Source organism: Bactrocera neohumeralis, chromosome 2 (genome assembly GCF_024586455.1).
Source record: "Bactrocera neohumeralis isolate Rockhampton chromosome 2, APGP_CSIRO_Bneo_wtdbg2-racon-allhic-juicebox.fasta_v2, whole genome shotgun sequence".
In the NCBI taxonomy this organism is placed as follows: Eukaryota; Metazoa; Arthropoda; class Insecta; order Diptera; family Tephritidae; genus Bactrocera; species Bactrocera neohumeralis.
This window is the reverse complement of record NC_065919.1, coordinates 79,320,135-79,344,828: the sequence shown is the minus strand read 5'-3', so window position 1 is coordinate 79,344,828 and position 24,694 is coordinate 79,320,135. Positions and strand designations below refer to the sequence as shown.

Below are 24,694 nucleotides of genomic sequence, written 5' to 3'. Positions count from 1 at the left end.
CTTATAAGAGCCTCTAATGACAATGTGGAAATGAATGAAGTCGTATTATAATCCCGCCCTCTCCCCATATAACGGTACTGTTAAAAACACTAAAAGCGCAATAAATCAATAAGTAAATGCGCTGAAAACATTAGATTTCACACCCGAGATCATAAAAGCGTACTTTATGGAAGACGAGGTCAAAATTGAACGATGAGCGTGACACCGCCCACATTTCCGAAACTAGACATATTTTCAAAATAATTATGTTAAATCAAAAAGCATATTTAAAATTATTCATTTATTTCAAAACTTTGTATGGCATTTTGGCAGAGCATTCATAACGCTTACCGAAGTACATCGAAATAATAATAATAACTTATTAAATAATTAATTATTATTTGAATAGAATTTTCACTTAAGAGTCTATAACTGGGAATATGTTTAACCGATACAAGTATGATAAATCATATATCTTTCGTTCAATAAATACCAACACCGCTTACAAAATGATTTTGCCCCAATGCTAAGCACATATATACACATATCTATAAGTAAATATGTGTAAAATAATATTAAGCTAAAGCAGTAACTAATTTATGAAGTAATTATTACATAAGTACCCGCTTAAGCACTAATTACAAATATACTTGCATCATTTGCCGCGCATGCCACGCGTGCAAAATGTACCGAGCGCATGCGCAGCAAACAATTTGAATATCGATTATGCATTCTAAGCATAGCATTACAAATTAACTTAAATAAATATGGATTATTACTTAATATTAGTTATGGAGTTAATTTCCCACGGAAGTTTTTTCATATTCAGTGTCGAGCTTAAATTTTCAGATTTCTGCGTCGATTGCCTATGTTCGCCCATTCTACGGGCAAATCGCCGCCGGTCTCATATTTAGCTGGTGTGCAATTGAGCAGTTTCTGTGCACGTTCGCAGCGTCGACTAACGGCCCAATAGGCGAAACCTTGCGGGCAGCGGTAGACTTGGCCTTCCAGCCGACCCGTCGTCGACGAGTGAGCACATTTGATGAAGAGTTGACTGCATTCGTCCTTGTTTAGTGCAAAGTGGCCTTCGTTGGGGCACAGTGATTCGCCGACTGAGCGAATTTTTATCTGTTCCAAATTGAAATAAAATTATTTGAATAAAAATTGATAAACAACATTATATTACAATTCAATACTCACCATATTCATGAGTCTTATCTGGTCGTCGTAGAGACCCGATCGCGTTATCGATTTCTTCAGACAGTTATCACTTTTAGTGGGCTTATCGCAAAGGTTCCGCTGTTCATGATACACTGTGCCTTTGGGACACTCGAAAACGGTTATTGCCAAATCGTAGCTCTCGGCTTTCTCGGTACACTGATAGAATAAGTCACAACTCTTCGGATGCCGGCGGAAGCCGGTTGGACAGACAAAAGTATTTTGACCTTCGCCAGTTTGGGGACAGGGAGAGCTGTCATTTGTAGCAGGGCCTGGTTTTATTGTTGTTACTGACTCAGTTGTTGTTGTTGGTGGGATGGTGGACTGTTCCGTGGTGGAATATATTTCAGTCGTTGTGCTTGGTTCATTAGTGGTTGTGATCACCGTTGTAGAAGTCGGTTCTGTTGATGGCTCTTGTGTTGTTGTTGTAGATTGTTCTGTGGTTGGAGTTGTAGGTACAGTTGTTGGTTCATCGGTAGTTGTTTGCTCCGTGGTTGGTTTATCTGGCTTCTCAGTGGGTTTTTCGGTAGGACTAGTGGTCGTCCACTCCGTTGTAGCACCCTCTGTTGTTGTGCCTGAAGCACTTGAGCAATTACCCGACACACTGTCGGGGAAGTTGCATGTCTCTAGCGATGTGTCCCAAACGGTACCGTCCGGACATCGGAAGCTGTAAATTTGATATTTACCGTTCTTACTTGCGTCAACACAACGATAATAACGATTGCAATCCTGTGGATCGGGGTAGAATCCTTCATTGGTGCAGACATGATTAACTGGTTCGGCTGTTGTGCTCGGATATTCTTCGGTAGTCGTCGGAGTTGTGGTAGAATCGGTAACCGGTTTATCTGTGGTGGGCTTATAGCCCGGCTTTGAAGTGACTGGGTACTGTGTTGTATCCGTTGGAATGGTCGTAGTCGTTTGTGGTTGTACTGTTGTGGTCGTTTCCGGTAAATTGGTGCTCGAGCTCTCAGTGGCACTGGAACTTTCTGGAAGTGTTGATGTTTCTATTGTTGTTGGTTGCTGTGTAGTAGAGTCGGGTATTGTTGTTGTTTGTGTCGATTGTGTAGTTGTTGTCCATTCAGTGGGTTTAGTCGTTGTTGAAGTATCCAATGTGGTTTCTGTAGGAAAGGTAGACGTTTCAGGTTCTTCAGTTTGTCCTTCACACCGTTCAATATTAGCCGCGTAGTCACAAGTTTGCTTATCTTCGCTCCAACCTGTACCCTTGGCACAAGTGAATTCATATCTTGTGTATCCATCCCCTTCGCGAACACAACGATAGAACTTCTTGCAATTCATTGGATCTGCCATATAACCTTCGCCTTCGCAAGTTTGTCCTGGTGGTAAATTCGGTATAGGTGTAGTCGATATCGGTTGTGATGTTGTTGTAGAGTCATCCCCAGCTTCTGTGCTCCATGTCGATGTGGAAGTCGTAGTCGAAGGTATCTCCGTTGTAGTCCATGTTGTTGACGTTTGGACCGTGGTGGTTTGCGCTGGAACAGTGGTCGGTTTTTCCGTTACGGTCGTAGTTGTCGAGCTCTCTTCTGTGGTTGGTTTTTCCGTTAAGGTCGTAGTTGTCGAACTCTCTTCTGTGGTTGGTTTTCCTGGTATAACTGTAGTAGTAGAACCTTCGACTGAGGCTTCTGTAGTAACGGTTGAGTTTTCAGGCTCCTCGGTTTGTCCTTCACACCGTTCAAGATTTGTCGCGTAGTCACAAGTTTGCTTATCCTCGCTCCAACCTGTGCCCTTGGCACAAGTGAATTCATATTTCGTGTATGAGTCCCCTTCACGAACACAACGATAGAACTTTCTGCAATTCATTGGATCTGCCATATAGCCTTCACCTTGGCAAGTTTGTCCTGGTGGTAAATTCGGTACCGGCGTAGTCGATACTGGTAGTGATGTTGTCGTAGAGTCATCTCCAGCTTCTGTGCTCCATGTGGATGTGGAAGTCGTAGTCGAAGGTATCTCCGTTGTAGTCCATGCTGTTGATGTTTGGACCGTGGTGGTTTGCGTTGGAGCTGTGGTCGGTTTTTCTGTTACGGACGTAGTTGTCGAGCTTTCTTCTGTGGTCGGTTTTTCTGTTACGATCGTAGTTGTCGTGCTCTCTTCTGTGGTTGGTTTTTCGGCTGTTACCGTAGTGGTGGAACTTTCGATGGTGGTTTCCGTAGTGACGGTCGAGGTCTCCGGTTCCTCGGTTTGACCTTCACACCGTTCAATATTAGCCGCGTAGTCACAAGTTTGCTTATCCTCGCTCCAACCTGTACCCTTGGCACAGGTGAACTCATATTTCGTGTATGAATCCCCTTCGCGAACACAACGATAGAACTTTCTGCAGTTTAATGGATCAGCCATATAGCCTTCGCCTTGGCAAGTTTGTCCTGGTGGTAAATTCGGTATAGGTGTGGTCGATGTTGGTTGTGATGTTGTTGTAGAGTCATCCCCAGCCTCTGTGCTCCATGTCGATGTGGCAGTTGTTGTCGAAGGTATTCCAGTTGTTGTCCAGGCCGTTGACGACGGGACTGTGGTGGTTTCCGTTGGAATTGTGGTTGGTTTTTCCGTTACGGTCGTAGTTGTCGAGCTCTGTTCTGTGGTTGGTTTTTCGGCTGTTACCGTTGTGGTAGAACTTTCGATGGTGGTTTCCGTTGTGACGGTTGAGGTCTCCGGTTCCTCGGTTTGTCCATCACATCGCTCAATATTTGTGGCGTAATCACAAGTTTGCTTATCCTCGCTCCAGCCTGTACCCTTGGCACAGGTGAATTCATATTTTGTGTAAGAATCTCCATCGCGAACACAACGATAGAACTTTCTGCAATTCATTGGATCAGCCATATAACCTTCACCTTGACATGTTTGTCCTGGAGGTAAATTCGGTATGGGCGTGGTTGATGTGGGCTGCAATGTTGTCGAGTCGCCTTCAGTTGTCGAAGGTTGCGTTGAAGCACCGGTCGTAGGGTTTGTAGGTGGCGATGTGGTCGAAATAGCCTCTGTTGTAGTCCATGTCGATGGGGGTTGAGTTGAAGTTGTGGTTGGTTTCTCAGTTATAACCGTAGTTGTTTGTTGTCCATCGTTTGTGGTTGTCGTCGATATAGTCTGTGTGGTTGATTCAAAAGCTGGAGTTTGCGTCGAAGTCTGCACTTGAGTGGTGGTGGGTCGCGATGTGATTGGCGTGGTCGAAGGTGATAAAGTTGTCGTAGCTTGACCTTGAGTAGTTGTAGGTTTACCGGTGCCAGGATTTGGATTACACATATTCAAGTCGTGATTGCATGTTTGTAATTCGTTGTCCCAAACTGTGCCATCTCCACACTTGAACGGATATTGTGTAAAGCCACCTTGACCGTTGCTTACACAACGATAGAAAACGGTGCAGTCTTTGGGATCTCCAATAAAGCCTTCCGTTCGGCATATACCCGGCGTCACTATTGGCCTCTGAGTGCTTACAGTGGGTGGTGCACTTACGGGAGACTGTGTGATATCACCGGGACGATTAGTAGTTTGCGTAGGCCGTGAAGTTGTAGGCTTTTGTACTTGTGTGGGTGGCTTTGTAGATTGCTGAGGAACCGTAGTGCTTGAAACTTGCGGTGCTTGAGTCGTTTGCGTGGTTGGTGACTGCTGGCTGGGGCTTCCTGTGCCGCAGCTTTTATCTTTCACCGCCCACGGATGATTACAGGCGACGATTGCGCTGTCCCAAACAGTTCCGGGTCCACAGGTAAACGGTACTTTATCATAACCGCCCTTACCATTATCGACACACCGATAAAATTTGGCGCAATCCTTTTCGTCACCCACAAATTTTGTTTTACTATCGCAATTACCTGATGGCTTTGATTGAGTTGTAGTTGTGGAAGTTGTACCTTGTGTTGTTGTCGAACCTTGGCTGTTCGATCCTTGTGTTGTGGTGCCCTGTTGACTGGTTGAAGAACCTTGTGTTGTTGAAGAGCCTTGGGTTGTAGAGGAGCCTTGACTGCTGCTAGAGCTTTGTGAGGTTGTAGTACTTTGATTTGTTGAATTCTCCTGATTGCTGCTTGACTGTGTGCTGCTTGATGATGATTGCTGACTTGAACTTGTACTACTTGAAGTGCTTGATTGCTCATTGCTTGAAGTTCCTTGAGTCGAGCTTGAGGAGCCGGACTGATTGCTACCAGATGATTGCTGACTTGAACCTGTACTACTTGAAGTGCTTGATTGCTCATTGTTTGAAGATCCCTGTGTTGAGCTTGAAGAGCCGGATTGATTACTACCAGATGATTGTTCACTTGAACCTGTTGAGCTTGAGGAGCCGGACTGATTACTGCCAGATGATTGTTGACTTGAACTTGTACTACTTGAAGTGCTTGATTGCTCATTGTTTGAAGATCCCTGTGTTGAGCTTGAGGAGCCGGACTGATTACTGCCAGACGATTGTTGACTTGAACCTGTACTACTTGAAGTGCTTGATTGCTCATTGTTTGAAGATCCCTCTGTCGAGCTTGAGGAACCAGCCTGACTACTACCAGATGACTGCTGATTTGAACTAGATTGATTGCTTCCAGATGACTGCTGGTTTGAACTCGAAGATTGATTGTTATTCGAAGATTGTTGACCTGATGTTGCATTTGAACTACTACCACCAGCAGCCATAACGCGACATTGCTCTTTTTGCACATCCGTCGGATGATTGCAACCTAGGACATCTGGATCCCAAACTGTACCGGGCGCACAATCGAAAGCAACCTTATCAAAGCCTCCATTGCCGTTATCGACACAACGATAGAAGCGACGACAGTCCGATTTATCAGCTAAGTACGTCTCAGTGTCTTTGCAATCCCCTTCCGGATTGGAGGGCTTTTGGGTTGTTGTCGTTTGATTTGTTTGCTGCTGTTGTTGATTATTGGACTGCTGTTGATTCGACTGATTGTTATTGGATTGGTTGGAGGAACTCGACTGATTGCCACTTGAGGTGGATTGGCTTGAGCTACTCGTTTGACTGCCAGTTGAAGAGGATTGATTGCTTGAAGAGGTTGTTTGATTGCTCGCTGTGCTCTGGTTGTTAGAGATCTGTTGACCACTGCTGCTGGTGGTGTTTGTAGGGCCACCCAAATTTAGCATCGCTTTACATTTTTCTTTCTGCTCGCTTGTAGGTATATCACAAACTTTCTCATCTTGATTCCAAACAGTGCCGGGTCCACATGTAAACGGCACTTGTTCTAAGCCACCATTACCATTATCCCGACAGCGGTAGAATTTTGTACAATCCTCTTTATCAGGAATGTAAGTTTCGTCATTCTTACATTCGGTGGCTGTATTGGGTTTATTGCCACTGGATTGGTTGTTAGAACTAGATTGATTACTCGAGCTTGTTTGATTGTTTGAATTAGATTGGTTACTCGAGCTTGATTGATTGTTGCTACCAGATTGATTGTTTGAACTAGATTGATTATTTGAACTTGATTGATTGTTGCTTGCAGATTGATTATTAGACCCAGATTGGCTAGATGAACCTGATTGATTACCTGAGCTAGATTGATTGCTAGAACTACTACCAGAAGACTGATTGTTCGTGGCTGTTTGATTGCTGGTATTCGATTGATTATTTGTGGCTGACTGGCTGCCAGAACTAGACTGATTATTTGTATTAGACTGGTTGCTTGAACTTGATTGCCCCGTGTTACTAGATTGATTGTTTGATCCTGATTGGCTATTGGAACCTGATTGATTGCTTGAACTAGATTGATTGTTTGAGCTAGATTGATTATTAGAACTATTACTGCCAGACTGATTGCTTGAATTCGATTGATTGTTGGCACTTGATTGATTGCTACTGGCGCCCTGATTTGAACTTGATGTAGATGTTGAACTTGTGCTCGAAGTTGATGATTGTTGACTACTTGAACTTGAGCTCTGCGTGCTTGATTGCGATTGCTGGTTGGATGAATTACTCTCAGTGCTGCTTGATTGAGTGCTTGTTTGCTGCTGATTGCCACCTGCACCGCTGGTATTCGACGTACTTGAACTCGCAGTGTTCGACGAGGACGAAGATGACGACGATGAGGACGTATTTGAGGTTGAGCTAGTCGAACTCTGCTGGCTACTGCTGCTCGCAGTTGTTGTATTCTGATAGTTGGTTTGCGTTGATTGAGTTGTTGTCGCGTCATAGTCGGACAATACTAAATTATCAGCCTTCCCTTTACATCCACCACTGGCGCGCACGTTGTGTATGTGGTTACACGATTCCAATGCGGCATCCCACGCAGTGCCGTCCGAGCAACGAAAACCGATTTTATTGAAAGTCCGACCATTCGAAATGCACCGATAGAAGATTGTGCAGTCGTCTGGATCGCTCATAAATCCATCATCTTCGCAAGGTGGTCCCTGTTCGTCGATGGCATTGCCACCCGCCGAACGCGCCGCCGATGTGGAAAAGGAAATTACGGAAACGCCACCCAAACCTGACAGCCCATAATTTTGCAATTGACCACGCGTTGCAGTTTCAGCGGCAGACGCAGCGGTAGCGGCAGCGAATGAAGCAGCATCGGTGTCGGTATTCGCACCCGTATCGCTTGCGGTCGCGTATGTGCCATTACCGTTATTGGCACTGCCATATGTCAGTAGCGGCAGTTGTTGGCCATCAACACCATTATCGCCATTGTCCGTATCAATTTCGTTCATGTAATCGCTGCATTCCTCGCGGCCGGACAGCTGGGGTGGCATGCAGAGGTGCAGGTTACGCGAGAATACGGTACCAGATTTGCAGGCGAATGCATAAGCTTTGATATAGTCATTTGTTTTCGCTTCGCAGCGGTAGTAGATACGACAGTCGTAATCGTCGGCGTATAAACCTTCGGCTGGGCAATGGAATGCACTCGGCAGGGCGTCAGCGTAGGAGTATTGCGCGTGATGGCCTGGTGCGGTCACGGCGTTAGTGGCGCTAAGCGGTTCATCTGCAATTGAAAGAAGGGTTCACAATGTGTTAGTGTGAAGCTATTAAAGCATAGGTGATTTTATGTATGTGTGTAAGAAGAGCTGTAAGTGTTGGGGGTAATGAAAATTCGTTGCAATTTTTACTCCATTCGAATGAAGAGATATTAGCGGTACAGCAAGCTGCACCTTGCGGTGTTTAAGAAATATGACTGTTAAAATGGCTATTCGAAACCTTACGTCAATTTTATCCTTCTAAGTTCGTTTGCAGCGAAGTTGTTGTAGCGTTCATGACAGTATTTATCGGGCTTTCAACTCTAAAGTGGAATCCTTCACATTCCACACGCATTTAGCTTCTTCATAGCGACTGGGTAAAGACTTTTCATGTTCCTTAGGGAATTTTTTTAATCTTTAGACGATTTCTAATATTTTTATCCTCTGACCAGGGTATATCAAGTTTGTCAGGAAGTTTGTAACACCCAGAAGTCGATTCGAAATTTTACACACATTCCTTTCTCTCCAATAATTTACTCACTTTTCGGAACTGCTGACATCGAACCACTATAGCATCGAGTTGTCATACAAATTACAGTGAGAATTTTCAAAACATCGAATTTTGTTAATTTTATTTTTTAATATACATACATACATACATACATACATATATATAACAGAAAATTTTATATCGTTCCGGTGAATATTTTCGAAGCTAAGCCGATTGGTCTCAAATTTTAACAGGAGCTTCTTAAATATATTTTTTAGTAACTAAACGAAGAGTTTTTTAAACAATAAATATTTTTTTATAAGCTATTTAAGGCCAAAAGTTTTGTCAAAAATCAATTTTTTTGGAGAAACCGCCATATTGACAAAAAAATTTGGTTTCTTATTCCTTCGATTAATTACTAGATTTAAAATTACTTTAACGAAATCTGTTTGGTCTTTTAATTTCAGATGATTCAGTTCAGAGATATAGTGGTCATTGCAAAACGTCTTTTTTGAGAGGAGTTCCCGGAGATCAGCTGTAGTTCCTTTCCAAATAAATATTTTTACTAATACTAAGTCTTAAAATACAGTTAAAGGATACCATAATAAGTGTAACACATTTTTGGATCAAAAAAATTAAAAGTTTTCACAGAAAAAATCTGGAAAACTCGATTTTTCGGCCTTCTAACTATGTTATGTACGAAGAAGCCTAAGGCAATGCTATATTCTCCAATTATATATTTCAGATCGAAAAAAAAATGTTTTTTGTATGTAAAAATTGTTTATTTGTCAAGTTAAGTATAGCTACGGTGCAAGCGAAGTTACCATTATTACTTGTTTTTTTTTATTATTTCCCTGAAAACAGTAAACTAGTAAAAATATGTTTTTTACCGATAAATCGTATTATAATCCTCATAAGCCTTCTGTATTAATAGCGCTGACACAACTCCCTACAATTATTTCTATTCACAATTATTTTATTGAAATCTGGCCTTACTAATAAAATGGCAAACCATAAATATCATTTTATGCCTAATCGTAAGTTTTTCACATAGCAAGAGCGAAAAAAATCCTATAGTAAAACATTTCAATCTCATTCATTTACATTCGCCCGCGGCTATCAATCGTTTGGCTCTGAAAAACAGCAATAAATTTATATCAGATTTTACCTTCCGTGACGGAAAATTTAATAAATCTCTGACGCAATTGACCTACATGCGTACGTAGGAACCGTTACGTGTATGACAAGCAGTATGTGAGACTGTCTCGTGAGTAGTTGGCAACCAAATGAATTTGTGGCGGGAGTGGATTTTAAGAAATAGAAAAATTCCAGCGGGATATGGTAGACCTTGGTAAGCGAGCGAGGTAAACGATGCAGCATGATTGTATCGCTTACTCCGATCGATGAAAATTAACACGGCAATGTCTTAGGGAAAGTAACAGATCACCCCTTTCGCTTACCATAGGGACGAAGAATTCTTCGATGTGATAGTTAATGAAGAATTCTTCTATGTCAAAGTTAATGAAGAATTCTTCTATGCCAAGGTCAATAGTAGAATAGAAAAAATTGCATATTAATTTGCTTTATTTATGAAAGTGCATGTATGTATTTTGTATTGAAGTTCGTGCTCTCGGCTACATTTGGTTTCAACAAGACGGCGTCACTTTTACACATATCGCATCAATCAATGGGTTTATTGAGAGAACACTTTGGTGAGCAAATAATTTTACCTTTGGCCGGTTGATTGACCACCAAGACCTGTGATATCGCATAGTTAGACTTTTTTTCTGCAGAGATATGTAAAGTCTAAAGTCTGTGCGGACAATCCCGTTTCGATTCAGGTTTTAGAGCAAAACATAACGTGTGTCATTCGCCAGTTACCAGTCGAAATGCTCGAATAGTCATTGGAAATTGGACTCTACGGATGGGCCATCCGAGACGTAGCTGCGACCAACATTTGAAAGTGATAATAAATGCCAAAAAATGTTTTTTCGAATGATGATATACATTCCCCATTAAATTTGAAGTTTCTGTGTTTTTTCTTTAAAAACTAGGCCTCGAAATGGATCACCCTTTCTTTAATAGAATTTTTTTGATATGATTTTCTGAAAGGTTTTCAAAAATGTCAGACGTTTGGTTTTAAGTTTTTGATAGGTGGCAGCTCTAAATATAAATGAGTTGTATACCATATGCTCAGTTCTAAAATACGCTTTTAGTTCTTCGTGGTTTTTGTAGTTTTTTCAAATTTTTTTTTACAAATTTCACATCTTTTTGAAACTAGTTACCGAACTGACTTTTTGTAACTAGTTACCGAACTAACTTTTTGTAACTAGTACTTTTGATCGCGGAAAAATCTACTACTGGGCTTATTCACACACTTGAATTGATTGTATTGCAATCGCCAATGCAGTTGTCACAGATTCACAACGTCGAGCATTCATTTAAAAGGAAAAAAAACACAATTTTTGTTGATTTATTTTTAACCTCCAGGGCTTTTTTGGGTGGAAGGAAGCTGTAAAAATGTCAGCTATTGCAAATCAACTACTCAATTATGATTTCCGCATATTTTTTCCACCAGAAAATACCGATACCGTTCGGCGGCAAGGCTAGACGGCTGCGGCAATATTTGGTGGAATTACAAAAAATTTTATTTTTTATTTTTTTTTTTTTAATTCTGAATTATGTATTTTTGAGGGTTTTTTTTAAGGGTTTATACGTTTTTCGTTCGCGTCTATTTTCATGTATTGAACATTTATAGTGAAGTACTTTTTGATTTGTCAAAAAATATATACATATTTTGTGCATTTTTTTGTTGTTGCATACACTTATGCATTTATTTCGCTTAGAAATATATTAAATTTGCAACATATTTTAATCACATTGCATTAAGAGTCACTCAATTGCGCGGCGAGTGCATAAGTGTGCTCACTCAATGCTGTGTGTTTGTATGTATAGTCGTTATGTATGTGTAAGGCCTTCATGTTTTTCCGCGAAGCACCAATTTATTTCCATTTTCATTTTCGTTTTGCCATTTGCTGCTCGTGAATTGCTAAATTTATTTTGACTTGCTTTACATAAATGCTGAATAATGGCATGTGGCCACGTAAACCGTTACTGGGTGTGTGTGTGTGTGTGCGCCGCAAATAAATTCATATACAATTGTATTGGTATTCGCGCTTATACTGCACGGTTGACTAGGCCCATGAGTCCATGGCTAACTTCATCGTGGCTAATGCCGTTATGAGTAATTTTACTAGCATTTTGTTGTTGTTATTTTCCATAACATTTTTTTGTGGATATTTTTCTTCTCGACCGATACGCGCGCAATTTATCAGCAAAATTAGAAACTTTATGGCAATAAAATGTGATTATATTCATTGAAGTGCATAGCGTGCGGAAATTGCAAATAATTTACTTGTCGCCGTTGTGGTTGCGGCTGCCTTTAGTGTTATTGTTGTAATATTGTTGCGTATGCCGATTTAATTCATATTTGCATAACTGCTGTTTTTACAAACTTTGTGTATATGAGTATGTATGTGAACTATATTTTTATGCCATAAATTTGAGTGTTTTTTCTACTCATTTCCGAAAAATATTTGAGCCTAATAGCCAAACACTAATACTCAATGAGCTATGCGAAATTGCTCATATGTCAATTATATGCCAACTTGTAGTACTAAGCTCATAAATATGGGCAAATATATTCCGGAGTATGCGAGAGATTTAATAATGTTACGGAAATCATTACTTCGTCTGTGGTTAGCGGTTTTTAGGCGGTAAAAATAAGTAGAAAATCAACATTTTTGTCAGATTTTCTTTCGTCTACACTATATTCGACCCAATAGGCTACGTCCAGCAAGCAGTGAAGAAAATATAGCAGTCGTAGCTGAGAGTGTACACGAAGAGAGTGGAGAGTCGATATGGTGCCGTTCGCAGCAGCTCGGACTGACATGGAACGACTTGGCGCATTTTATGTCGAGATCTTAAATTGAAAACGTAAAAAATACAGCTTCCCAAGGGAAATCGCTTTGCTCTATGGGAACTTGAAAAGTTCCAAGAAGATCCGAAGTTTTCAAGCCAAATTTTGTTCAGCGATGAAACCCATTTCTGGCTCAATGGGTATGTAAACGCGCAAAACTTGCCGCATCTGGCACGAAGAGCAACCTGAAAAGATTTAAGAGCTGCCATTTCATCCAGAAAAAACAACGGCTTGGTGTGGTTTGTGAGCCAGTGGAATCAAAGGTCCATATTTCTTCAAATATGATGTCGATGAGAACGTAACCGTCAGTGGCGACCATTAACGCGCTCTGATAACCGACTATTTGATGTCAGAAATTGAAGCTCGTGATCTCGGGGACAGTTAATTTCAACAAGACTGCACCACTTCCCACACTTCGAATCAATCAATGGATTTATTGAGAAAGCACTTCGGTAAGCAGAAAATTTCACGTTTTGGTCCGATCGATTGGCCACCAAGATCATGTGATATCACACCGTTAAACTTTTTCCTGTGGCGAAATATTTAAAATCTAAATCAATCTCACTTCGATTCAGGCCTTGTAGGAAAACATCATAAGTGTCATTCGCCAGTCAAAATGATCGAACGTGTCATCGAAAATTGGATTCAACGGATGGACCAGCTAAGACGTAACCATGGCCAACATTTGAAACAGATAATCTTTAAAAAATAAATGCCAAAGAATGTTCTTTCCGATGATAGTAAACATTCCTCGTTAAATTTGAAGTTTCTGTGTTTTTTCTTTAAAAAGTAGGGAATCCTGAAATGGATTACCCATTATCAGCGTGAAGTGCTGAGTCCGCATGTCTGTATATAAGCGAACTAGTCACTGAGTTTTTGATGTATCAATCTGAAATTTTGCACACGTCTTTTTCTCCCCAAGAAGCTGCTCGTTTGTCGGAATTCTTGATATCCGACCACTACAGCATATAGCTGCCATACAACTGAACGGTCGAAATGAAGTTCTTGTATGGAAAATGTTTTCATTATAAGAGATATCTTGCCGGAACTCTACATGGAGTATTGTCTAAAGCAGTAGTCCAAGCTGCAAAGAAATCGTTCAGATCGAATCACTTATAGTTATCATATAGTTGCCATACAAATCGAACCATCGGATTCAAATGATTGTGTGTAAAGCTTTTCCATCTGACGAAAAATCTTGGAAAAACTCAGCATGAGTTATTGGCTAAAGTCATGTAGCAACCTCTAAAAAATTGTTCAGATCGGATCACCAAAGCATATAGTTATGATACAAACTGACCCATAAAATTCAAATTTTTTTATGGAAAACGTTTTTACAAAAACGAAATTAGATTAAAATTTTTTCCAAGCCAACTAAACTCTGCGAACGTATTGCTCAGATCGGACCACTATAGCTTATAGCTGCTATACAAACTGATCAATTAATATCAAAATAATATGCTATAGGAAATGCACCTATGAAGGGTATAATAGCTTACGTGCAGATGAAGTTAACATTTCTTCTTGATTCATTCTTTTTTTTTTTGATGATTTTAGACCCAAATGTTTGCATAAGTAATCCCAAAATTTTAGTTATTCCAAAATTATTTTTATATTGCCATCAGGCTGCAGTACTTTTCTTATGCATTTGCCCATATATAATTTATAATTTAATGAACTTCTATTTACCATCCATTAAAATGTTTTCCTAATTGCTTTTGCCACTCTAGTTGGAACACATTTTCGCACACAATCAATGTTAGAATTTTAAAAATTTTAATTTAGGAAATGTAACTCATCAACTTTCATAAAAGATTTCATATTCCGCAGAGTTTCTATGAAAATGAATTTATGCACTTCTACACATGCTACATGTGCGTAAGTTTGTGTGTGTGAATTTTAATTAAACTTGAAAACATTGAGTGCGTACTTAAAATATTTATGCGCATATCAAAAATGGCACTGAGGTCAGTTCATGAGTGTTGTTGTGCGGTAATAAAAAGTTATAAAATACGTAAATTTCCACTCGCTCATAAAATTGTAGTTGTGTTGCAATAGTTTACAATGTTTTGATATGCCACTTGATATTCGGTAGCAAGAAATGCGCATTGCTGTTGTTGTTGTGGACTACTTTGCATAGCCAGAATCGGAGAACCAGAGTTCATCGTCGAGTAATTTGTGCGAATGGATTTTCTTGTGGTTTCTTGCCTTCAGTTATGCATATATTTACGATCTTTCGAATGGCTAATTGAGGCACTCGAAGGGTGATGCAAATCCTGTTTGTGCGTAGGTGGTGGTGATGTGTGGCGATAAAGTGGAGCAACTCAGTGTGTGTAATAAAAAGGGTTGCTAAGTGTTGCTTACATGGGTCATGGATTTAAGTAGCCATTTGTAAGTAATTTCGATGTAAATCTTTCATGGATTTGGCACAAATTGCTATTGTGTTAGAATGAGGAAGTTAGTGCACCCTCAAGGATTAAATAAGTAACAATGATGAGATGAATTAATTTTAAGGCGTTATAATGCAAGGCATCATTTTAATATATAAAACTAATAAATGTAATCAAATTTGCTTAAAGGATACCCCCTTCTAGAAATCCCCTCAGTCTAGAAATAAAAAAACCGATTTATTTTTCAAAGTTTAACTATTCAAGAATATGTCTACAAGAGAATTTTTCAAAATTCATTTTATTTTTGGAGGCTTAGATATTTTGCTGATTCGGCATCGAAACTGGTTCGGCCGGAACTCAATCTCTATCTCTATCTCTATCTCTATCTCTATCTCTATCTCTATCTCTATCTCTATCTCTATCTCTATCTCTATCTCTATCTCTATCTCTATCTCTATCTCTATCTCTATCTCTATCTCTATCTCTATCTCTATCTCTATCTCTATCTCTATCTCTATCTCTATCTCTATCTCTATCTCTATCTCTATCTTTATCTCTATCTCTATCTCTATCTCTATCTCTATCTCTATCTCTATCTCTATCTCTATCTCTATCTCTATCTCTATCTCTATCTCTATCTCTATCTCTATCTCTATCTCTATCTCTATCTCTATCTCTATCTCTATCTCTATCTCTATCTCTATCTCTATCTCTATCTCTATCTCTATCTCTATCTCTATCTCTATCTCTATCTCTATCTCTATCTCTATCTTTATCTATCTTTATCTTTATCTTTATCTTTATCTTTATCTTTATCTTTATCTTTATCTTTATCTTTATCTTTATCTTTATCTTTATCTTTATCTTTATCTTTATCTTTATCTTTATCTTTATCTTTATCTTTATCTTTATCTTTATCTTTATCTTTATCTTTATCTTTATCTTTATCTTTATCTTTATCTTTATCTTTATCTTTATCTTTATCTTTATCTTTATCTTTATCTTTATCTTTATCTTTATCTTTATCTTTATCTTTATCTTTATCTTTATCTTTATCTTTATCTTTATCTTTATCTTTATCTTTATCTTTATCTTTATCTTTATCTTTATCTTTATCTTTATCTTTATCTTTATCTTTATCTTTATCTTTATCTTTATCTTTATCTTTATCTTTATCTTTATCTTTATCTTTATCTTTATCTTTATCTTTATCTTTATCTTTATCTTTATCTTTATCTTTATCTTTATCTCTTACCTTTATATTAAATATTCAGCTCGAATTTAGAAATCATTTCAGGCTCTGCTAAATGAATTAAAATTAGAGAAGAACCTGTCACAAGTTGCATATATATAAGTTGCTTTCATGAAAATACAGTTAGTGAGCACCTGTAATCGCAGCTCCCCAAAATGTTGCATGAAAGCACTTGCATCTTGTTGCAACAACGCGCAAATATTCACACGCTTCAGTAGCAGTAAATATGCTTAAAAATGTATGTATGTATATATCGATTCACAATGTTACTGCCGATTCCGATTGACGCGCGAAAAGCGCACGAAAGCCACGCCGAATGAATGTCGGCGCGAAATGTCTGCTGTGCGTTGAAGTGTGGTGTTTGTTGCCATACGTTGCGGTGGCTTGCCTCGATACTTCGCTATCCCATGCAACCGAGCGTTCAGCCAACTATACGCCCGTTCGATTGCGAGTCGGCGGCGCTGCCTGGTGGGCGGGACCTTGTAACGGACAATTGTGCGCTGAAGTGCAATAAAGTGTAAAATTTAAAATCGTATAAAATTGTGAATCGTGTTGAAATTTCGAGATGAGTTTTCCTTTCGGCATTCACACACACACACATACACATCCACGCATTCGCCTGCGCTTGTGTTTGTATAACGCGTGAGCGTCACTCGGCGGTTTGCTGCAGGTTCACGCGTGAATTTGTGTATGTGTGTGTGTGTGTTCTGGACTCCTTCAATCTGAGTTTGGCAACTGCATTGCCACAATGGCGATTGCAACTTTATTATTGAACTCGTATATTTCGCATTTTCATGCAACTTTTCTCGCATTTTTGTTCGTTAGCATAATTCTAAGGTGGTTGTTAGAAAGGTGAGGCATCGTGAAAGTCGAGTGCATAGAAGTTTACGGTTTACGAATAAAATTTGGGAAATAGCTATTCTTTTTGAGGTTTAATTTATGCAATTGTGTGAGTAGTGGCTTACTCGGATGACAATTTTTTCATTTGTGAGAACGCGAAATAGTGATCTCAGTATTTAACACTGGAAACTACTGCAGCTAAATGAGGTAGTGGATGCTCGCATATCATTTGAGCATCGAAGAGAGAGAGAGAAAAAAAGAGATAGGGAAAAGATTACTATGACTCTTTCGTGTGATAAGGTATACAAGGTATATCGTGAACTTTCGTGCACTCTTTTTCTCTCTCTTTCTCTCCCATGTTTTTCTCCTTTTCTCGCCCTCGTAACAAATCGAGTATGTTCTCTATTCTTGTTTCTCTCTCATCATCTTTCTTTCTCCCTCTCTCGGTCCTGGAACAAATAGAGGATATTTCAAAGTTATGTCGTGTGATGAATAATTAAAATTGTATACCTTTTCTCCATTCCTACTAAGAACTGATTGGATTTTTCTGAGATTAAGTTTTCATATGTATGTATAATGTAAGGTTGATGAATTGGCTCTCGAAAAGTATTAAAAGAAGATAATTTTCCCAAATGTGTTAGCTGGTAGAAGAGATAAGAGAGGAAGTACCGGTGTCATTGAAATGGCAAGATTGGACCTTCACTTTACATGAGTTGATCACAATCTTTTACATGGAACGTTAAATCGGTTATAAAGAAAAAAATGTCAGATTTCTTTTTGTTTAATATGACGATGCTAAGGCAGCATGCAAAAGAAGACGATACTTTTTCAATAGATTGATAAATTGTTCTCTTTGCTCCAGACAAAAGACTTGTGTACCCTCTAACCTAGAAAGTGACTGGACCATAAAGAATTTAAACTGATTAAAGAATTCTATGAAAATATGTCTATTATGAGCAGTTCTGAAATAATATGTATGTTGGTGGCATAAAATCTTAAGAAAAATTAAAAATACTTTCAGCTCAATCTAACTCCTATCAGTTTCAAAGTTTCGGTTTAGATTACGTTAGCTTAAAATATGAAACAGGTTAAGCTTAGCTTAAAAATATCTTTCTGTTTACCTCCACAATTAGCTTTCATTCAACCAGTACCGATTTATCAAGCTGTCCTCGTAAGTGCTTTTTTCAACTGCTCGCTAATAAAACCCACAAAAAATGTGCACTCAAAAATGTTTCTTACGCTGTAATGCGTCGCGTCATTGCTGAATTTTTAGTGCGTGAAGTAAATTAAGTTGCTGCGTTGTAAGGTGCGGCGGGCGGGGGGCAATATAAGAGTATCAAGGAGTTTGAAATTATTTATGTGCGCGCGCAAAAGTGTTCAATAATTTGCTTGCATTACGATGGTATATTGATTGGAGTTTTATCCGCAGCGTGGAAAGTGCCATAGAGCAGGAAGATTAAAAATTTGCTCCCAATTACATCCAGTTTTTAGTTTGCGGAGGGGAAGTAAAGCGCAAAAGATTTTGATTGCAAAAATAAATTTTAATAATTGATGGGGTGCAAACTTAAGAGATTGCGTTGGCATAAGTATAGCCAGTCAATTTAAAAATTCTGCGGTAAATAGTGGCATGGAAAGATAAGAATTCAGGGCTGGAAACTAGTGCGTGGTGAGCTTCTCCAACAGTTTGTGAAATGTCGAAGATAGCAGAATTTGTATACGTCAAATTCTACAAAAAAATATACCCATTATTTTTTCATTAAATTGAAAGTTTTATTTGACATAGTTAGTCACTCGTCAAAGATCAGAATATATAGTACGACGACGTAATAAATAGAATTCAAAAAACATAGCCTACATTTCGGCGCGGACAAATTTTTTTGAATATACATTTAAGGGTGATATCAAAGATCTTCTCACAAAATTTAATGGGGCAAATGCAATAAATGTTTGAATTATTACAAAAGCCAGACGAAAAATACAAAAACAACACTAACAATGAAGTATTCAAATAACAAAGAAATGACAGAAAAACTCATACTCGAAAAAAATGTCTCAAACCAAATAGCAGAGCCAAATAAAAAGTAAGTGTGTAAGAACACAAACAGAAGCAAAACCAAATTATAGATGATCTACATAGTCCGGACAAGTTGAGTATTTGTGGACAAATGCAAGTCAAAATAGCATCAAAAATCATTGTGTGCCACAAAAATACGCTTCAAGTGACAAATAGACAAAAAAGATAGTGAAAAAATCGCATCTCGCCAACAAGAATCTGTAATGTCAAGCAGATAACCAAAATTGCCATGACAATTGTCAACAAGGAGGACCGCAAAAAGTAGCCAGTTACTGAGCAAGTAAGAAATGCGAAGCATTCAAGTGCAGAAAGCCTGTAAAGCAACAACAACAGCAATCACGTAACATTACGAAAACGCGCCGCATTTCACGAATTCTCTCTGTAGAGAGCTGCATATGTATTGTGTCTAACCAGCTAGTGGCGGCGCTACAACTCCAGCTCTGGAGCAATCGCAAAGCCAGTAACAATAGAAATAAAATGTAAAATCACATTTTCATGCGAATTTTTGCCAATTCATGTAGATGTTTGATATTTCTTCGCTGTAGCCATGCGGCCGTAGTTGGTGGTGTGCTAGTTCTGAATTTTTGTACCCACTGTAGAGTGCATTGACTGAGTCTACTAGTTTTGTTAATAATTTTATAATTTTCTTTTTTCGTTTGGAGTATCGAATTTTGTAATCTATATTTTTCTAACAGCTAGTAAATTATATTAGTTAATATATGACAGATTGTTTTGGAAATTAGCCTACTTCAATTAACCTCCCATAATGACCATAAACCACTGAGGGCAAATACTACCGATCATGCACTTAGAGCTCATCCAACGGCTAATATTATATGAATCAATCTTCCTTTGAGTAACCCAGAAAGAATGTGTACATCTTATATAATAGCTAGATCAAAAACGTTGTTTAAAAATAAAACAGAGTGACCCAGAATTCTCCATAATTTTCAAATGTACAAAACAAATTAATTCTAGACCATTTTTGCGAGATTTTGCTTTTATCAAGAAGGGATTGTTTTGAACACAGAGACTAGTGTAAAACCAGATATTGCCAATAATATCATCACTTTGATAGTAAAAGAGGCGAGGTGTGTGATTATACTTACAAATAAATTTTAAGAAAACTTAAAGTCTTCTTCAAAACAGTCGTCTCTAAAAGGACAATATCAAACTGCCATGAGAAATATTCAAATAAAATCCTTTAGCCGTCTTTGACACATTTTTGTCGAGTTATAGCAATGCATCGAACACAAATGATGAACAGTTGCAACAGGTTACGGTATGTAAATGGTCAAAGTTTCGTTTAAAAAATAGTATTTTTATTATGAAATAATATCAATTTTAATTTTTCAAGACTATTTGTGATGCTTTTTGATTTTGCAGATTAGTGTTTCATATTTTTGGCGCTTTAATTTCTTTAAATTTTTAAATTAATATAGCACTAATAAAATAATTAAAAATTTTTAATTTCTTTAAAAATTATTTTCTGCAAACTATAAAGTCTATCCGTCCGTCTGCAGCTTTTCAGATATCGGTCTGCAGGCGTCTTTTGGTCGCTAAGAAGCTGCCCATTTGTTGCAACTGCCGATATCACACCTGTTATGGTGGTATACAAGGTCTGTCGCAAAAGAAACAGCACTGTTAAAAAAACAACAAAAAATTAATATTTTTCAAACGTTATATTTTTTTATTCAAAGTAGTTTCCATGTGCTTCGATACAGCGTTTAGCCCGGTCAATTAGCATTTCAAATGAGTGTTTAATATCATTTTTCGGAATGCTCTTGAGAATATCGGTTGTCGCCTTTTGGATAGCTGAAATGTCCTGAAACCAGTGTCCTTTCATGGGCAAATGAAGTTTTCCAAACAGGTAAAAATCACTTGGTGCCAGATCAGGTGAGTAGGGTGAGTGATTAATGGTTAATATGGAGTTTTTTGTCAAAAAATCAGTGACAAGCGTCGACCGATGACACGGCGCATTATCGTGCAACAGGCGCCAGTACCCTGCCTCACGGTATTGTGGTCGAGTACGACGAATGCGTGACAAAAGACGCTTCATAACACCAAGGTAAAACACAGCATTAATCGTTTGGCTAGGTGGGACGAACTCTCGGTGTACAATACCCTCGGAATCGTAAAAACAAATCAGCATTGTCTTTATTTTTGACTTCTGAAGACGACCGCCTTCTGATCGTCACAGAGGTCCTCACGACCTTCTTGGAATCGCTTAAACCACTCATGCACATTACTACGGAATAGGCACTGATCACCATAAACTTTTTTCATCATTTGAAATGTTTCAGTAAACGTTTTCCCAAGTTTAAGACAAAATTTAATATTTGCTCTTTGTTCAAAATGCATTTTACGACCGATGACCAAAAGCTGCTGTCACTTTTCGATCGATAACATCGATTGCAGTTATCCAATTGTCTTAAAATTTTTACGAAATGTCAACAAGAGATCAAACTTTTTATTTCATATACCCACCAATAGGTGGCGCCACCAGAAACAGTTATATTTAAAAAGTTTTGTTTCTTTTGCGACAGACCTTGTATAGCTGCCATACAAACTGAACGATCAACTTCAAGTCCTTATATGGCAGAATTTTTATTCAACAATGTACAGTGTTTTCCAATAAAAGTGTGTGATTGCTTTAAAACAAAAAAAAACACACTTTACTTGTTAAAAAAATTCAATTGTTTTTTATTTAACATGAAGTACAATCGTTACAATTAAGATCAGTCAAATGGCCTCCCCAACTTCTTATGCTGGAACGAATTCTTTGAACCCAATTTTTGAGCACTTTTTCCAAGAAGAAGAAGAACTCTGGTTTATTGCTAAAGACCAATCAAGATAATAGTTGCTCTAAGGCAAAAGCAGCAATGTCATCAAACTCACCATGTTTACGTTGATCCAATGGCTTCAGTTCTTGAGTGAAAAAAAATTTTATACGGATGCAAGCACAAATCCTTACTCAAAATTCGCAAAGTTGTGGTTTGAGAAAGTCACAATTCTTGAGAACGTTTTGGAATCGACAAATTGCTGTCTTCAGCAACAATTAACTGAAGCGAGTACCGGTGGACGCATCTTACGAACATAAAATGGCACGAAAAAGAGGAATTGGAGAACGATAATTTTGAAAATAAAATAGCATAATTTGTAAACGTTGTTCTTGCATATATTTTCCCATGATGAAATTGTAAACATTACTGAATATAATGAAACAAATTTCAAATCAGGACATATAAAAAATGGCAGACACGATCCTTAGAAATCATGTCATCTCTATTGTAAAACCCGTTAGCTTCAAAAAAATTGGCGCAGTTTACTGTCGAAGGAAGCGATATAATTTTTTTATATATAGCTCAAAACGGTGCACTATAGTATATAACTTTGTCACATGGCCTCCATAAAATACTCTCTTCTTCTTCTTCATTATTGGCATAGACACAGAAAAGCTTTATCTAAGCTTTGCTAGAAATATAATTCTTGTTGTTTCACTCTATCTTTTTCAAAATATTATAGCTTCGTGCAACCGAAGTTTATGTTTTTGCTTATTTTAATACCCTTTCTTGGGTAAAAAAAGTCTATTTTTCAAAAATTCTTCTCAGTAATGTTTTTGGTCGTCATAGTTCTGATACTTCACTGCCACAAGCCAAGTATATAATTTTATTTACTTGCTGTAATTGTTTTATCTATCGATTCCATGCAATTGTTTCAACTTTTTATCCCTAAACCCTGCCAGTTAGCTAAATTACTCTTCGCTCGTGTCAACGTTGTGCATAAAAAAGTGTCAATGCTCTCGAACCAAGTCTTCGCCGCTTGCATTACTGTCATATCTGCAGCAAGCCGCATAGCATTCTCGGCATAAACTCGCTCCGCAGCTACTCATTCACCAGACACTGCGTTGCTCACCACATAAAAATTGAAGGCAGCCACTTAGACTTTATGGGAACTGTCATGACAAGCCAATTTCGAATTTTCCACTCCATTCTCAATGCGCCATGTAAACAACATAAAAATGCACACAATGTCCGCACCGGAACAAAAGGCGACAATGCAAAATCATTTATAGAATGAGTGCGAATTCAAAAATCCAACAACAAACACTTTGTAACTTTGGCACTTTCGTTAATGAAACTTGTAAGTTTACTTAAGTTTATGTGAGGCTATGAAGAAGTTCGCTACGCCATTAATTTGGAATTTCGAAGTGGCACCATCACGATGTCTCAATTAAAATTCATTAAGTTTACCTTAACGTAACGTAGCTTAGAGCTGGCGCAGTGACTTGCCACACACGCATATATGTACAGCTAACAGCGTTTATAAACAATGGCTTGCATGGCTTTGTCAAATTCACATGTGACTATGTGTGCGTTTGTATTGCGTTCGGTGTATGCGCCAAAAATCATGCTACACTTTATTGTTTAAGTGCAAAACTTTGCACTCTGTTGCAAGCGATTGTGCGAAAGTGAATATGCGCGTGTTTGAGTGTGAATGCACTGTTGATTGTGTGTATGTGTGAGTGGTTTGTGTATGTTGTGTGCCTGTGTGTGTGTTTTGGAGCGAATAAGTGAAAGCATAGTTACATTTTATGACAATCACGCTATGAATATTTGCGCACTTAAAGTTGCAAAGGATGAATATGAGCGTAGCAGCGTTTGTGTGCGCTTATTTGAATAATTTTCACGCACACACACACAAGCACAAATGCACAGCTATACAAACTGCTCAGCAAGTATGCGAAGTATTCGAGCGCTGACTGAATGAAATCGTTGCTTACAATGTAATTATGTTGAATAATTAATTTAATTGTGCCTCACTATTATATTCGCACACACTCGCACATTTACACATACATATGCAAGCGTAGAAGCACTTGCCAATATAATTTTACGCGAAAGCGCCTTGAAGTAGGCAAAGTCTTCACAATGAACAACATTTACTTGCTTATAGCGTGTACATATCTGCATTAAATAACTGTATATGGTGGTATATAACGGTAGTTAGTGTTTTATGTAGCTCCACGGCTCTTGCCTGTGCCAGTGTCAAAGCAATAATTTAAAGGTAATACAATACATTCCTCTTATGCCTACTCACTCATTACTTGGCATATACATAACGGTATATGTATGTATATATTATTTGCCTGCACAAAAGCGCATGTGTTTGCATACATTTCAAAGGCCCTGTACACTGTACACTGTACTACATAAGTTTAAATTGAGCAATTGCCGTCGTTCGTGTCGTGCAGCGAAATTTCATTTCATTTCCTGTCATGCTAATAACAATGAAGCAGCCACTTACTGGCATTTACTCAAATATTTGAGTCGACTCATTTATAGACACACTCACACACATATACATGTTTGCGTGCATGCATTTGTAGGTCAAACACGAAATGTCGCAGTTAAACGGAAATCATATTAAGGTGTTGTTTGAAAGCTCCGGCTTTATTGGAGAGCACTCGAAAGTTGTTGTTATCGATAATTAAATTGCAAATAGTGTTGAAAGCGTAAAGTTGTAAAATTAACTCTTAAATGGCGACACATACATATGAGCTGCTGAAAGTTTTGTAATAAAA

At 38.3% G+C, this 24,694-nt stretch overlaps 1 protein-coding gene across 1 annotated transcript in view; it reads right to left on the bottom strand.

The window, feature by feature from the left end:
• Positions 1 to 368: 368 nt before the first annotated feature.
• Positions 369 to 24,694, bottom strand: part of LOC126767070 (mucin-5AC) — a 45,069-nt gene continuing 20,743 nt past the window's right edge. Inside the window, exons 2-4 of the mRNA XM_050484688.1 lie at positions 5,673 to 8,114; positions 1,180 to 5,609; positions 369 to 1,107 (exon numbers count right to left, since the gene is read on the bottom strand). Of these exons, the coding sequence (XP_050340645.1) occupies positions 817 to 1,107; positions 1,180 to 5,609; positions 5,673 to 8,114 (7,163 nt within the window). The 3' untranslated portion in view covers positions 369 to 816. The remainder of the gene's footprint in view (positions 1,108 to 1,179; positions 5,610 to 5,672; positions 8,115 to 24,694) is intronic.